The sequence below is a fragment of the Lutra lutra genome, chromosome 12 (assembly GCF_902655055.1).
Source record: "Lutra lutra chromosome 12, mLutLut1.2, whole genome shotgun sequence".
Classification (NCBI taxonomy): Eukaryota; Metazoa; Chordata; class Mammalia; order Carnivora; family Mustelidae; genus Lutra; species Lutra lutra.
The window spans coordinates 53565912-53581859 of NC_062289.1; the positions used below are offsets into that span (position 1 = coordinate 53565912).

Here is a 15948-nt window from a genome sequence, read left to right on the forward strand (position 1 = left end):
AAACGAGATTGCAAAATGATCCTGTTCCATTTTAAATGGAATTTCATAACGTGGTCTTCAGACATTCCAGGCAAACCCCAGCAGACCCTGGTTCTGTTACTGAACAGAGCACAAGCTCCCAGGAGGTCCCTGTCAGTACCCAAGAAACCAGAGCCATAGATCAGGTGCTGCTTAAACGCAACACAGATTCAGGAATTTCTGCCTTCAGAAACTACCCTCATTTCTATTCATACCAACCACTGCATTATTCCCTCAATAACTTCTTTAACTTCCAGAAAGAAACCCTTTTCTAGTTGTCCTAACAGATATTTTGTGGGCTTAAATTTTGTAAGACTTAAAATTATATTATGTTGATAACTAAGAAAATACAATCTATGCCAGATGCTTTGGAGAGGCAGAAAGGAGGCAGCAGGTGGTTATTTACTGTATATCCCAGAAATGTTTACATTTTCAAGTTCAGCAATTCCTTCTGCGGACTATAGATAGATTTTTAATAAGATCACGTGAATCTTGCAAGCGTTTTTTAATTGCCATGAAACATTTCATTATGGATACCAAGAAAATAAAAACTGGCTTGGGCTGAGAAAGTAAGCATCTGCCCAGCATTCATCAGGCTGGAACAACAGACAGAGAAGTCAATGGCAAAGTTCATAGGAAACGTTTCTCCCAGGGTCGCTGCTGCTAAAAAGGATTGTGATAACCTTCTTTAAGAGACTACAGACTCACTGAGAAACTTTTTTCTCTAATATCAAAGACGATCAGAAAGTTTGCTGTTTGAAATTTTATCAGCAAGAATGAGACATTGCCTGGATGACTCTAGTTGCTGCTGACACAAAGCAGCTGCCTCAGTTCCCAACCCAGGGGCTGAGCTCCACATTAAGGGCTTCTGGATAGAACAGTCCTCATTTATCTCAATTTCACTGTTTCCAATAGAAACAGGACCCTGGGTTTGCTTTGCAGACCAGACGTGCATGTAAACTCCTAATATAGTAACTCTCTCTTTCCTCTGCTGTGTGGTCTCCCTCATTGCAATGGGTTGATACATCTACTTTTATCAGAATACAGGTTTGTTCCTGGTATCCTTAGGCTGACTGAGATGGGACCTGGTTGTGTAAAATGCTATAGCTAAAGAAAATATCTGCTGGGGCGCCTGGGTGGTTCAGTGGGTTAAAGCCTCTGCCTTCAGCTTTGGTCATGGTCCCGGGGTCCTGGGATTGAGCCCTGCATCGGCCTGTCTGCTCAACGGGGAGCCTGCTTCCCCCTCTCTCTCTCTGCCTGCCTCTCTGCCTACTTGTGATCTCCCTCTGTCAAGTAAATAAATAAAATCTTTAAAAAAAAAAGAAAGAAAGAAAAGAAAATATCTGCTGCCTGCCTGAACAGTGGCTCGGAATTCTAATATTGGCTCTCGGGTACCAAAAAAGGAGAACACATCTCTGCTATAGTTTGGGTGCCTGTGACCTGTGAATTTTAAATTCTATACTGGCTTCCCATCTAAGTAGAAACATTCTGAGGGCCAGGAAACCCGCTGTGAGCGTTGAAATGATATTTTCTGGCTCTGCTGCTACTGAATGTTGAAATCAATCTGTGGCAAAACTTCCCTGCTTCTAGCAATATCACAGTTGGCAATGAAAGCCAGACATGCCAGTGTGATTTGAAGTTCTCTGTGAAACTTAAAAGGTAAAGTGAAACAGGTACACATAAGTCCCAGGTCTCCCAAATACATGGCCTCACCCCACATCTGATTTATTTTTCTTAAGGTTTTATTTATTTATTTGAGAGCGAGAATAAGAGAGAGGGAGCGAGGGGAGAAGCAGAGGAAGAGGGACAAGGAGACTGCTTGACCAAGAGTCAGGTGCTTAACAACTGAGCTACTCAGGTCCCCCACTCCACACCTGATTTAAATGTAGGGCTGCCTGACCAAAAAGAAAAGAAAACGTGGTGTAGGAGGGCTTTTCGGAGTGTGGCTTTGAGCTAAGGTTGGGAGGCTGCTTTTGACATACCCATGGGAGTAGCCATAATCATAGGCTGAGGCTATCTTCCGACTGGCTGCGAATGCATGGGTGGATTCAGCGGCCCGGGAGGCCTGCTGGAGGTAGGAGGCAGTGGATGCCTGGCTGAGGGCCTCAGATTCCTGGCGGTGCGCGGCAGAGGAGCGGCTGCTGTAGGCCGTCGAGCCGTGGGTATAGATGGCAGAACTTTTCTTCTCCTCCTGGTACTGGCTCATGGTGCTGCGAAGGTCCCTGTTACGATAGCTGCTGTCATAGTGCTGGTGGAGCCTCTGATAAAAGGGCAGAGACATGGTGTGCCCTGGAGGGAACCAGGTGACCTACAAGAAAGCAGCAACTTTTGAGTGAACTACTAAGAAACAAGGTATCTGAATCAATATGTAAAAATAAATACTCTAATCTTTTCCAAAGAGCAAATGGAAAGGATGTGAAGGTTAGCTTAACTGGTTACTTAACAAACTTTCTACTTCATAGCCCACATAAGCCCCTCCCACCACTGAGCCACCTTCTTGTGTGGGTTTGGTTGTTTGGATTTTGTTTTGATGTCTAGGAGGTCTTTACAAAGTTTCCCTACCCTAGCTATTGTGTTTTTCCTCAGACCTTTCATAATGTTTATTTCAATTTTTCTGGCATTTCATCTTCATAGGGACTTCATCTGGGAAAATATGTAATGATGGAGAGTCTGTGTACAGTCAATGTGGTTTTCATTCAAGAAATAATTACTGAGCACTGACTATGAGCCTGGTACCATTCCAGCACAAGAAATACAGAAATGAACGAAACAAACAAAATCCCTGCTCTGATAACCTTAGATAGAACCTTTTATTCTATTGCAGGTGATGGTCAATAGAGAAAATAAGTAAAATGTAAGGTATAACAGAACGGGCTAAATGCAACAGAGAAAAATAAAGCAGGAAAGGGAGGGGGGATGCAATTTTAAACTGCCTCATCAGGGATGGCTTCTGAGCATCAAAGTGACATCTGGAAAAAAAAAAAAAAAGTGACATCTGAGCATGAGAATATCAGAAGAGTGCCCGTGATGGAAGACCACTGTAGACACTAGGGTGTGTGCATGCATGTTGTACTCCAGGCAGTGAAGTTCAATTAGGCAGTGAAGCTGCAAGGAGTGAGCAGGGTGCAGGGTGGATGTATAGGAGATGTTAGGGGTGAGGGAATGGTGTAGGGTCTGATGAGCAACTGTAATGATTTTGTCTTTCACTGCGAAAGGGCTGAAAAACCATCAGAAGGTTCCAAGCTGAAACTTACTCTTCCTTATGTATAAAGGATAGACTGTTGAGGGAAAAGAATGAAAGCCAGGAGACCAATTAGAAGGCTGTTATGGGGGCACCTGGCTGGCTCAGTTGGCGTAGTTTGCAACTCCTGATCTCAGGGTTGTGGGTTTGTGTCCATGAATCAAAGAGGGGTGAGAGATGGTCCTGAGGATTTTCTCCTGAGTAACTGGAAGATCGAAGTTGCTGTTAACTGAGATGGGCAGGAGTGTAAAAAGCAGAGTTAGGGATGAAAGAATGGGAGATGGGTTTGAGATATTCTATAGTTGAGATACCTGCTAGACATCCAAGTGGGATGGTAAGTTGGATTCATGACTTTGGAGCTCAGGGTAAAGGTCCAGGATGGACATATACATTCAACAGTCACAAATATATAGATGGTACATAAAGCCAAAAAACAGATGAGAAGTCCTAGGACTGAACGCTGGAGTCTGCTTATATGGTTGACCCTTAAACAATGTAGGGGCTAGAGGTGCCAACCCCACCCCAACCCTCACAGTCAAAAATCCACATATAACTTTGATTTCCACCCAAATATCACTACCAATTGCCAACTGTTGAATAGAAGCCTTACTAATAAAATAGACAGTGGATTAACACATATTTTGCACCTTATATGTACTTTATACTGTATTATTACAAGGTACGCTAGAGAAAAGAAAATATTAATAAATCAAAAAGAAAATACGTTTACAGTACTGCACTATATTTATTTTTTTTAATTGCGTCTAAGTGGGCCCATAGTGAGAAAAGAAAATATTAATAAATCAAAAAGAAAATATATTCACAGCATTGTACTATATTTATAAAAAGAAAATAGTGTGTAAGCGGACCCATGCATTTCAAACCCATGTTGTTCAAGAGCCAAGTATTATCCTATAATGAACTCTCTCAAATATCACAAACACTTCAAAAGTATATAACATCAAAACAAACTATTTGCTCCCTTAAAGAATATGAGGACTTCTAGGCTTCTTACATGAAGAAGTACGAAAGTTAGTCATACTGTAGCCATTTGTATCGTGAACTTGAGCTAATAGTTAATTGACAACCAAGGTAAAGTTTGCTTAGCACAGGAAGGGGAGGCTTCACATTGTATGAGCTTCCTGAATACTATGTCCACTGACAGAAGTCCATCAGCCACATTGCTAACTTACCTGGATGCAGTAATAGTTTTATGAAAGCCCCTCCCCCAATTTTTAATGCTTCTGTGGGAGTTCTGAAATGTTATTTTTAACATTTAAATTACATTTAAACATTAAAGTAAATAAACATAAATTACATTTTAAAATTTAAATATTAAATTTTACAAGCAAAATTGTCTGTGAGATCATCAGTTTTTCCAAATCTCTTTTTTTATTATTTTGATTATTTTAAATATTTTAAACTTGTCATGTTTTTTGTCAAGTTTAAATCTACTTTTTATTTAAACTCTTTTAAAAGCCAGTATGTATTCCCTAGAGAAGAAAATCCAGCAAACTGCACTCCAGAAATATTTATCTTGGGGCTCATGGAAGATATCAGTCTACATGGCATTTCCCAAGAGGAAAAAAATAGCTACTAGCAAGCAACTTTGCTTCAACCCTTAAATAGATTGGTTCTTCTATTCTAAAACATACAGAATAATTACCATATGTAATGAATAATTATTAGATAAATTTTGATAAAACAAAAGGATTAGACTATACTAATACAGAAGTATGCTAAGCAGTTATAAAGATAATAGGTAAGTTTCTTTAATGATACAGAGTATATCATAACATGGCAAATATTATTTAAAGGACATCCAAATAAATCATGAATGACCTTCCTATGCATTATGTTATAAACTAAGTTCATATATGCTAACATGACTTGAAATGCTGTCATTTTCACAAAATAAAATCTTTAAATATCTTTCCCCAATGCTACTTCCTACTCTCTTTATTTCTATATTCTCCCCCAAATATTTATTTTTCATAGTACTTCATATTGCAGACACATCCATAATGTATTAGAAGGGCCTGGCTTTAAGCCATCAGAGATGGTTGTCACCACTCTGACCTCTGGAATGAAGGTACAACTACCTTCTTCATTCTTCATCAAGTAAGTGAAGATTATCCCCAACACATGACAATTAGAGTATGTTGGGAAGAAAGATGATTTGGTTGTCTTCTGTTCCTTTAAGACCCGCATTTCCTTTCTGAACACAATTTGGGAATTTTGGAAGAAATACAAATTCCACGATTGTAATCCTGATATGATACTTTTGTATGGGCATTAGAGGTCAAAAGCTGACTAAAGTCATTCACAGAAAATGTTAACTTTAGGTCATTCTGTGGGGATCTATGTTGCCACTGAAATATTATTTAACTATTTCCAAGTTAGAAATATCATAATGCACTCTCACACTTATCCACATGGCATTGTCAGAACAAAATCACTGAATTAGAAACTTGGGACTTCAGAGTTAATTTACCTCCTTTTGGTCTGATTTATAATCAGAGACTATTGTAGGCATATGGAAGATAGAAAACACATTATATCCTGCCACCTCATCCATTCCAGATTTCAACCAAACAACTGAACTATAACTTGGAAAGAGTACTTGACTCACAGTTACAGACAGTTCCATGATCCCCTTATGGTTCCAGGAATAGTAGCTTAACTTAAAAAGAACAGTGTGGATGTGAGAGGAGAGCTGTGCCAGCGAAAACTGGCACCCTGCTGCTTTTGTCTTCCTTCCCAGGGGCTCCCCTTCGCTATTTCTCTGCTCTTCCGACCTGTCTCTGAGAAAACCACTGAACTCACAAGATAGAAAGCAACCACACGCATGTAATGCTGTTAAGCACATCAAATATCAAGTGTATTCTTCTGCCTCAGTGTCACACTTACCCCTGCTCAAAGGAGTGGCGGTGGTGGAAATGCTCTGATGTGGCTGCAGAGCTGGATGGGAGAATGAAAAACCCACAGCAGCTGAATCCCCAAAAAAAAAAAAAAAAAAAAAAAAAAAAGTGAAGAGGCAGGGCTAAAGACAGGACTCGGGGGACCAGTTCAAAAATAATGCATGTGGTCAGGCAGTAGAATGTCAGAGCCACATAGCCAGCCTTTTATGGCCAAGGAGGCAGACAAATATAGCAGCAAATGGGGAGGGGAGTCCTAACGAGAGGAAGAAAGAGGCACTCGCAGGTAGCTGCCTGCCTCAGTAATGTAATTACATTAATGCCAGTTAATGGGTCTGCCCTGATTAAACCGAATGTAGGATTTTTATTTGGCTGTAGGAGCTAGTTTCAATCTCTTTATCACTATTTACAAGTGTAATGGAAAAAGTAATTTGTGGTTGAGAACTAAAAATAGGTGTAGTAATCTGACTCCCAAAATGGACTTCATGGAATTTTAATGCCAAGATATGGTTCTGGGTGTGCTGTTCATAACACATGTACAGTACATTTAAAAGACACAAGGTGAAAAAAGAACTTGAGGCTAACTAAAAGAAAACAAGCTTAAAAATGGGTTACACATGGTGGTGATTTTGGTCTGACAATACAGTCACTGTTTCTCTATTATCAGGAAAGTTTTCAAAGTCACAGCTTGTAGCTTGAGTATTTGAATCCCTTTATTCATTAATTAAAGCCCTTGAGAAGCAACGTGTTTTATCTTTCCTAAGGTCGGAGTAGGATCAGTATGTCTAACAGGAGATTCTCTTTCTTTGCTTTTCAGACTATGTAACAAATTAACAGGTGGTATAACCTGGTGGTCAGAGCCTGCATTTTGGAGGCCAACCAGAGCTAGATTCCTGGCCATGGATGGCACTTAGTTGCCATGCAACCTCAAGCAATTTATTTCTCCTTCTTAAGCTTCATTTTCCTTCTCTACAAAATAATATCCAAAGTATGGGAATGCTGTGGAGATTAAATGCAATAATGCACTTAACCCAGTGACTGCCCCATAATACTCTGTGAACATCAACTATTATTACAGAAATAATTTGAAAACTCATTGCTCAGTATATACAAATTGAGTTGGTTGGTTATGTTCTGACATGATATTACAGCAATATTACCTCAACTGAATACAGATCACTTGTATCTATCAAAATACTGAACACACCCAATATCACAGTCTACTTTATAACTACAGTTAACTACAGTCTACTTGATAACTACAGTTAACACAGAGACACTGTGATGAGCACTTCATACACACCTTTATATGTACTTTATACATACTTTATACATACCTTAATTCTCATGGTGCCCTGCAAGCCAGGTATTATTAGCTTCATTAAACAGCCAAAGAAATAAAGGCTTCAAAAGGCAAAGTCATTTGCCAAAGATCACACAGCTAGTAAATGACAAGTGCAATTCATTCAGTCCATATTTGGACACTGAATCCCATGCACTTTTTTTGGTGATACCTCATTTACAAGAACCTAAAAATTTTGAAATGGCCTTTAAGCACAACTGAAGTGTCCACTCATAACAAACAGCAGCTTTTGAGCTATGCAAACTGTGCAAAAGAATATACTCCACTTAGTTTGATGCTGTTTCCTGGTAATATTCAACTTGGCATTTCTTCACCTACATACACCTTCAGTGAGTGTGGATATGGACGTTTTAGCTATTTGGAATCCATATGAGAGTTTTCGAAGCTTCTTGTTCCCCAAGCATCCATTTGTTCTCTAAACATCTAATATAGAATGGTAGTGCTTAAGAGTTTTATCCACCACGCATTGTAATGGTTCCCACTGAGCTGTGTCTACATAGGACATGGTAAGTTGTTTCAAATCTTCTCAAAGCAGGAGAGAAGAAAAATAAACAAAAATAAGTGATATAAATCATAATACCAGCTAATATTTAATGACTACTTGCTATATGTCAGAAATTAATCTAACTGTTTTATAGTACCTTATTTGAACAACTACACATAAAAACATTTTATGGATTATGAAGTCGAGATTTAGAGAGGCTGATATTCTTTTTTTTTTTTTTTTAATTCATTTATTTGACAGACAGATCACAAATAGGCAGAGAGGCAGGCAGAGAGAGAGAGGAGGAAGCAGGCTCTCTGCTGAGCAGAGAGCCCGATGTGGGGCTCGATCCCAGGACCCTGGGATCATGACCTGAGCCAAAGGCAGAGGCTTTAACCCACTGAGCCACCCAGGTGCCCCGAGAGGCTGATATTCTTAATATCACACAACTGTATGTGACAGAAGATTTAAATGTGACAGAGGATTTAAACTCAGTTTTGTTCAACTCGGGACATAGTCCCCTATATATCATACTATATTGCCTTTCAACAATTTAAGTGTGTGTCTGTGTGTGTATATAGAGAGACTATGTGCCAATGTCCATTAGAAGTAAGAACTGTTACTAAAGAATTTCAGTTTTGCTTCCTGTTTAAAAGACAATTATTAGATCAATAAAATATTTACTGAACTTTTGATCCGTGTTAAGAATACAACATTAGAGAAGTGCACACACACTTGTGGAAAAACTAAAATAGTATCATTCATTCACTGACACTCAGGATCCCAGTGAAAGTCAAACAGTTCATTTCAAACAAATATGTAATAAGATTTGACAAAAAAGCATAAGCTAGACCCAGCTTAGTAAACTAAGTGATCTTTCTGCTATAGCATGATCTGGATTCAGCATTTTCTAACAACATAGTTATCTAAAATACAGCTCTGCAGATCACACACCTACGGTGGTATACTGCATAATTAAACTAAAATTAAAAAAGAAAAATTTAGCTGGATTCATAAAAATCAATTATTGTGATTCAATCATGATTCCCTTATAGATGAACGATCATTGTGTCAATTACTCTGATTTAATCATTATGCCCTTACGGATGTGTGATTATGCTGAAAACTTAATGGAATGCTAACCAGCTATTAATTTCAAATTTCCCAGGAAACCATCTAACAGAAAATACTTTTAAAAAGAGTTTAACGTATAATGTATAACACTCAGTGCTCCATGCAATATGTTCCCTCCTTAATACCCATCACCTTATACATGAACAATGAATTTTGAAACACTCATGATGTACAGTATGGTGACTAACATAACATAATAAAAAAACCTAAAAACAAATAAATAAGCAAAAAAGCATTTAACTGTAAAATCTGGAAATTAAATACTTGCTTTCAGAATCATATTTTTTTTAAGTAATTTTCAAGTAGATACAGGGGCGCCTGGATGGCTCGGTCAGTTAAGCATCCGACTCTTGGTTTCAGCTCAGGTCATGATCTCAAGGTCACAAGATCGAGCCCTACATCAGGATCCACACTCAGTATGGAGTCTGCTTGAGATTCTCTCTTTTTCCTTCTCCCTCTCATTGCTTATGCACTCTCTCTCTCTCTAAAATAAAGAAATAAAATATTTTTTAAAAACAAAGTAGATACATTCTCTCTTCAAATTAACTTTAACAGCATTAATATTCTTGGGGGTGCCTGGCTGGCTCAGGCAGAGAGCATGAGATTCTTAATCTTGGGGTTGTAAGTTTGAGAACTACATTGGGTATAGACAATACTAAAAAATTTTTTTTTGAATTTAAAACAAATAAATAGAGTATTAACATTTTTACAAATGTGAAGTGCTGAGTTTCACTAATAGTAGTATATCCTAAAAGCCAAAACAAATATATAAATTATATTAGCCACTTAGTAATTTTCCTTTTATAGTAGAAGAGGAAATAGTAGCAAATCATTAGTCTATGTATGAGGGAACAAAGAAATCTTCTTTAGAAATGCAATGCAAATGAAACAAAAACTAAATTCCAACTGAAATCAAGAGATTTTTTTAAAGCTGCTGGTAGTAGTTAACAATTACAAAACATGCACCAATATATGGAAAAAGAGCATGTATTGAAAACCCACTATGTCAGGCACTATGCCATGCCTCAGGGTCCAGGAATGACTAACTCACGTCCCTAAAGTAGACACTGTGTAGTTGGGTAGACAAGGTGGGTGGTTACTTAAAAATAATCATGGCATCATGACATAAGGTGTTATTTGCTACTTTACCCTCCACGGTTCTCCAGCTCTACTCCTTGCCACTTCCCTTCTTGCCTTGTGAAATTCCAAAAACAGGTAATTGCTTGTGCCTCCATAAACTCCAGGTATCTACTGCATCAGTTCCCTCATACCTGCTGTTTTCTCTGCTCTCCCTGTCCCTGTCCAGCACATGTACATTTCTTCACTTCCTTAACTCTCACTCCTTTAAGCCTTCTTATCCTAAGGCCATCTCTTCTGGAAGACTTTCTTAATTCCACTAGGATAGGAAGTCTATAAAACTATATTTAATGCTTGTGTTTGCTTTTCTGTCTCTTATACTGTGAATTACTAGAGGGCAGGAGAGGAATCTTTTGTCTAAGTACTCCCAGTACCTAACATAGCTCTTGGCACAAGACAGGCATGAATAAATAATTGTCAAATAAAGAAAAGTAGGAAATGTGGTACAGAAAAAATCCTCAGGACTAAAGAACTACTTAGAGGTGGAAGCACATAAAAGCAGAGTCATGGTGGCCAACTAACCATTGATTGGCCGAGGGCAGGGGAATTGCTTGGGAGCTGGTGGATGAGTTCTAGGAGTGGCTAAGTCTCTAAGCCCAGAAGCCTACCTGTGCCTATCGTCCAGTCAAGGGAACTTTAGATTAGTATTAGAAAGCAAGACCCCAAAGCCCATTTATTTTCTTTCTTCCTTGGCTTCTTTCTTTCTCTTTCTTTCTTTCTTTCTTTCTTTCTTTCCTTCTTCCTTTTTTTTTTTTTTTAAGAATTATTTATTTGAAAGAGAGAAAAAGAAAGGGTAGGGGACAGAGGGAGAGAAGCTCAAGCAGACTCCTTGCCGAACACAGAGCCTGATGCAGGCTCAATCTCACAATGCATGAGATCATGACCCAAGCTGAAATCACAAGTTGGTTGCTTAACTGATTGAGGCACCCAGGCACCCCCCCAAAGCCCATTTTCTAACATTATTTATATCCACCTAGTTTTCTGTCTGTCCACTCACAAATAGATGTCTAGAGTGATACTCAACCAATGTCAATAGTAACTCCCAAATAGTGTGGGTTTTTTTCTTTTCTTTTTTTTATAATTAGTGTCAAGAACTGTGAACATATACAATGGGATATTATTCAGTATTAAAAAGGAATGAAATCCTGATACATGCTACAACTTGGTGAGCCTTGAAAATGTTATGGTAAGTGAAATCAGACACAAAAGGACAAATACTGCATGAGGTACTTAGCGTAGTCAAATTTTACAGGGACAGAAAGTAGAATGGTGGTTACCAGGGGCTGGGGGGAGAGGGAATTGGGAGTTAATATTCAATGGGTAGAATTTTAATATGGGAAGATGAAAAAATTCTGAAGATTGATAGTGGTGATATTTGTACAACAATGTGAATAAACACAGAAAAATTAATAAAAGGAAACCTCATTTAGAATGGAGTCAGAAGGCCACAGGGGTTGGGGGGAGAGTTCTCATGCCACTCCAGCTGAGGTCAATTGCAGATCCCCCAGAAGAGATGCACCCTGCAAGCCATACTACTTAGCTTCTACTTTACTATTCCATCAGGAGGAAGGAAAGTTTTTCTCTTCCCCCTGCAACAGCCCAGTCAATACGAAACTGTCATAACTCAGCCAATGAAAAGCCACTATACTTCAAATACCCAGTTCACGCCAATGAACTTTTTATTTTTTTTTAAAGATTTTATTTATTTATTTGACAGAGAGAGATCACAAATAGGCAGAGAGGCAGGAAGAGAGAAAGGAGGAAGCAGGCTTCCCGCTAAGCAGAGAGCCCGATGTGGGACTCAATCCCAGGACCCTGGGATCACGACCTGAGCCAAAGGCAGAGCCTTTGAGCCACTGAGCCACCCAGGCGCCCCTCCAGTGAACTTTTTAAAAAATATTTTATTTATTTGACAGAGAGAAAGCAGAAGCAGAGGGAGAGGGAGAAGCAGGCTCCCCACTGAGCAGAGAGCCCCATGCAGGACTAGACCCCAGGACCCCGGGATCATAACCTCAGCTGAAGGTAGATGCTTAACCTACTGAGCCACCCAGGCGCCCTCTAATGGACTTTTTGTTTATAACACCCCTCCCAAGTTTTTTCCCTCTATAAAAAAGCATTCTTCTCCTTTGTTCTCTGGACTTGCCCATGGTTTTGCCATAGCTTGCTTACCCCTAATTAGAATTCTCTGCTATTCCTGAATAAAACCATTTTTGCTGGTAAAAAAACTGGCAGTTTTATTTTTAAGGTTAAGATACCTAATACCATTGAACTGTATGCTTGAAAATGGTTAAGATCAGGCGCCTGAGTGGCTCAGTCGGTTGGGCGTCTGCCTTCAGCTCAGTTCATGATCCCAGAGTCCCGGTGTTGAGTCCCACATTGGGCTCCCTGGTCGGTGGGGAGTCTGCTTCTTCCTCTGACCCTCTCCCCTCTCAAGCTCTCTCTCTCATTCTCTCTCTCAAATAAATAAAATATTTTTTTAAATGGTTAAGGTGGTAAATTTTATGTCGTGTATATTTTACCACAAACACAAAAAAGAATGAAGGGTCAGAGATTTTTACCCTACTCAAAAGCTAACAAGGTAACGTGGATATTGACAAGACATGAAACTCCTGGGTCAGAGTCAGAGGACTTTATTACTCTCAGCCAAGGCAGTGGCCAGAGCATGAGCATGTTCTTCACTGGTTTACCAACTCCCAATTCCCACAGAGAAAAATGAAAAGGGCCGGTGAAACCTGCACAAACATAGGAACTCTGAGCTTACAGACCCAAATAGTATACAATAAGCATTAAGCATGTTTGCCCTTTGCTCCAGAGACAGACGTTTTCTTTATTATAATGGATAGTAAGCATGCCTGCCTTTTTTCCTGGGGGGAAGACACTCCTTCTGTCTTCAAAGGCTATTCACTACACAAACTTCCCTGAAAACATGGTCTGGAACAAATGGAAGCTGAGCCTTGTTTGCAGGATGTACAGAAACATCACAGACCCATAGAGAACTGTCTCCCAACAATCTAACAAAGATTATTTTTACAAAAACAATAACTTCTTCTTCTTTTTTTTAAGTGAGAACCAGGCAAAACAGTGATGGTTGTGAATCTCCAGTTTCATTTTCTTTTTCTTTTTTTTTTTTTTTAAAGATTTTATTCATTTATTTGACAGAGAGAGAGAGAGAGATCACAAGCGGGCAGAGAGGCAGGCAGAGAGAGGGAGAAGCAGGCTCACCGCTGAGCAGAGAGCCCAATGTGGGGCTCGATCCCAGGACCCTGAGATCACGACCCGAGCCGAAGGCAGAGGCTTAACCCACTGAGCCACCCAGGTGCCCCTCATTTTCTTTTTCTTTGTGACAGTTTTAGAGTAGTAGAATTTACACACCACAAAATTCATCCGTTTTAAGAGTAAGGTTCAATGAGCTTTAGTACGTTTACATAGTTGGGCAACTATCACTAAAATCCAGTTTTATAACACTTCCATCACTGGAAAAAGTTTCCTTATGCCAGCTTGTAGTTAATCATTTAACTATATCCACAACATCCACAACAACCACTGACTGGCTTTCTGTCTCTATGGTTTAGCCTTTCCTAGAAATTTCACACAAATGGAATCATATAATATGTAGTCCGTTATGTCTGGGTTTTTCCATTTAGCTAGCTGTTTTTGAGATGCATCCATATTGTTGCAAGATTCAACAGCTTGTTTCTTTTTATTGTTGAGACATATTTCACTGAAAGATACATGTTTTGCTTATCCATTCACCAATTAATGGACTTTACATCGTGTCCAGTTTTGGGCTATAGTGAATAATGCTATCTTGAGTTTTTAAATATATTTGTTCTTATATAGTTAACCACATTTGGTCTCACAGATAACAAATTTCAGAATGCGGACCAAAAAGTATTGATATCTAATGCTTATATAATACTTAGTATTTTCCAGATAGTATTATAAATGCTTTATATGTATTAACTTCTTTATTCCTCACAACTGTATAAGGTAGATGCTATTATTATTATACCCTTTCACTAAACTGAGGTACAGAGAAGTTCAGTAATTTGCTCAAGTACATGCAACTAAAGTGTCAGATACTGTGGTAATTATTTCACAATATATGTAATTCAAGTTACTGTGCTGTACATTTCTTTCTTTTCTTTTTCTTTTTTAAGAATTTATTTATTTATTGGAGAAAGAGAGCAGAGTGAGAGAGAGAATACATGAGCTGGGGGGAGGGGCAGAGGGAGAAGGAGAAGCAGACTCCCTGCTGAGCCCCTGAGGGACTTGATTCCAGGACCCTGGGATCATGACCTGAACCAAAGGCAGGCATTTAACTGATTGAGTCACTCAGGGGGCCCTTTTAAGTAGGCTCTACACCCAACATGGAGCCCAACACAGGGCTTGAACTTACAACACTAAGATCAAGACCTAAGCTGAGTTCAAGTGTCAGATGCTTAACCAATCCCAGGTGATCTACACTGTATACTTTAAACTTCTACATTGCTGTATGTCAATTATATCTCAATAAAACTGGGGAAAAAGAGAGTGAAGATTCAAATTCAGATAACCCAGATCCAGAGTTCACACATTTAACCAGTATACAATACTTGCTCATACCTAAAACAATCCACTTGTGATACAATTCTGTAACTTCTTCAATTCTTTTTAATTAGGTAGATACCAGTTTTACAACTGAGGCAGGCATGTATCTTCAAGTACTAATTTGGTTATGTTCTTTGTTTCCTTCTCTCTTTCATATTCTGAGAGTCCCCTCACCTTTCTTCCCCAGTCCACACTGAAAACAGAAACAATATGCAATAACAAAACAAACCTTCAGACATAGCAAATTTCAGGTACAAGCTGACTGAGCAAGCTTTTCCAAATTTTGCTCACTAGATAATATGGAGCCTAGAAAGATGAGGCAAAAGCCATAGTAGCCACTTGTGTAGGAGAGCAAGGACCAATAGGAGGGATGTGGTGATCCTCAACCCAGAAGGAAAGTGACCTTTGGAAGAAAGAAAAGGGAGTAGAGAGAAAGACAAAGAATATATATCCTTAAAAATTGACACTTATCTTTGAAGGCAATTAAGCTCAGTGAAATAAGGCAGTCACAAAGGACACGTGTTGAAGGCACCTGGGTGGCTCAGTTGGTTAAACGTCTGACTCCTGGTTTCGGCTCAGGTCACAATCTCAGGGTCATGAGATGGAGCCCTGTGTCAGGCTCCTCATTGGGTGTGAAGCCTACTTGAGATTCTCTTTCTCCCTCTGCCCCCTCCTCTCATGCACATGCACACACACGTGCTCTCTCTCTCAAAAGAAAAGAAAACAAAACAAACCCAAAGGACACATGTGTGATTGTATTTATAGAAGGTATTTAGGTCATATTCATAGAGGCAGAAAGTAGAATGGTAGTTGCCAGAGGCTGGGGCAGTGGAGTGGGGGAAATGGGGAGCTATTGTTTAATGGGTAGAGTTTCAATTGAGGAAGATGAAAAATTCTGGAGATGGATGGTGGTGATGACTGTACAACAATGTTAATATACTTAATGCCACCGAACTATGTGACTTAAAAATGGTTAAGATGGTAAATTATGTATATGTATGTATATGTATAAATTATGTATATGTCACAATTTTAAAACATAACTTCTGATTCACTCTTGTTC

The 15948-nt window shown here is 39.1% G+C and overlaps 1 protein-coding gene across 3 annotated transcripts in view; it reads right to left on the bottom strand.

Moving 5' to 3' along the window:
- The window catches only part of MYOM1 (myomesin 1), a 151900-nt gene that overhangs the window by 123278 nt on the left and 12674 nt on the right, over window positions 1-15948 (bottom strand). Inside the window, exons 1-2 of one of the 3 annotated variants that reach the window (XM_047696348.1) lie at window positions 6170-6418; window positions 2001-2326 (exon numbers count right to left, since the gene is read on the bottom strand). In XM_047696348.1, coding sequence (XP_047552304.1) covers window positions 2001-2299 — 299 coding nt within the window. In that variant the 5' untranslated portion in view covers window positions 2300-2326; window positions 6170-6418. Of the gene's footprint in view, window positions 1-2000; window positions 2327-6169; window positions 6419-15948 lie in introns of those variants that run through there. The other 2 variants (XM_047696345.1, XM_047696346.1) reach the window with 2 other exon arrangements.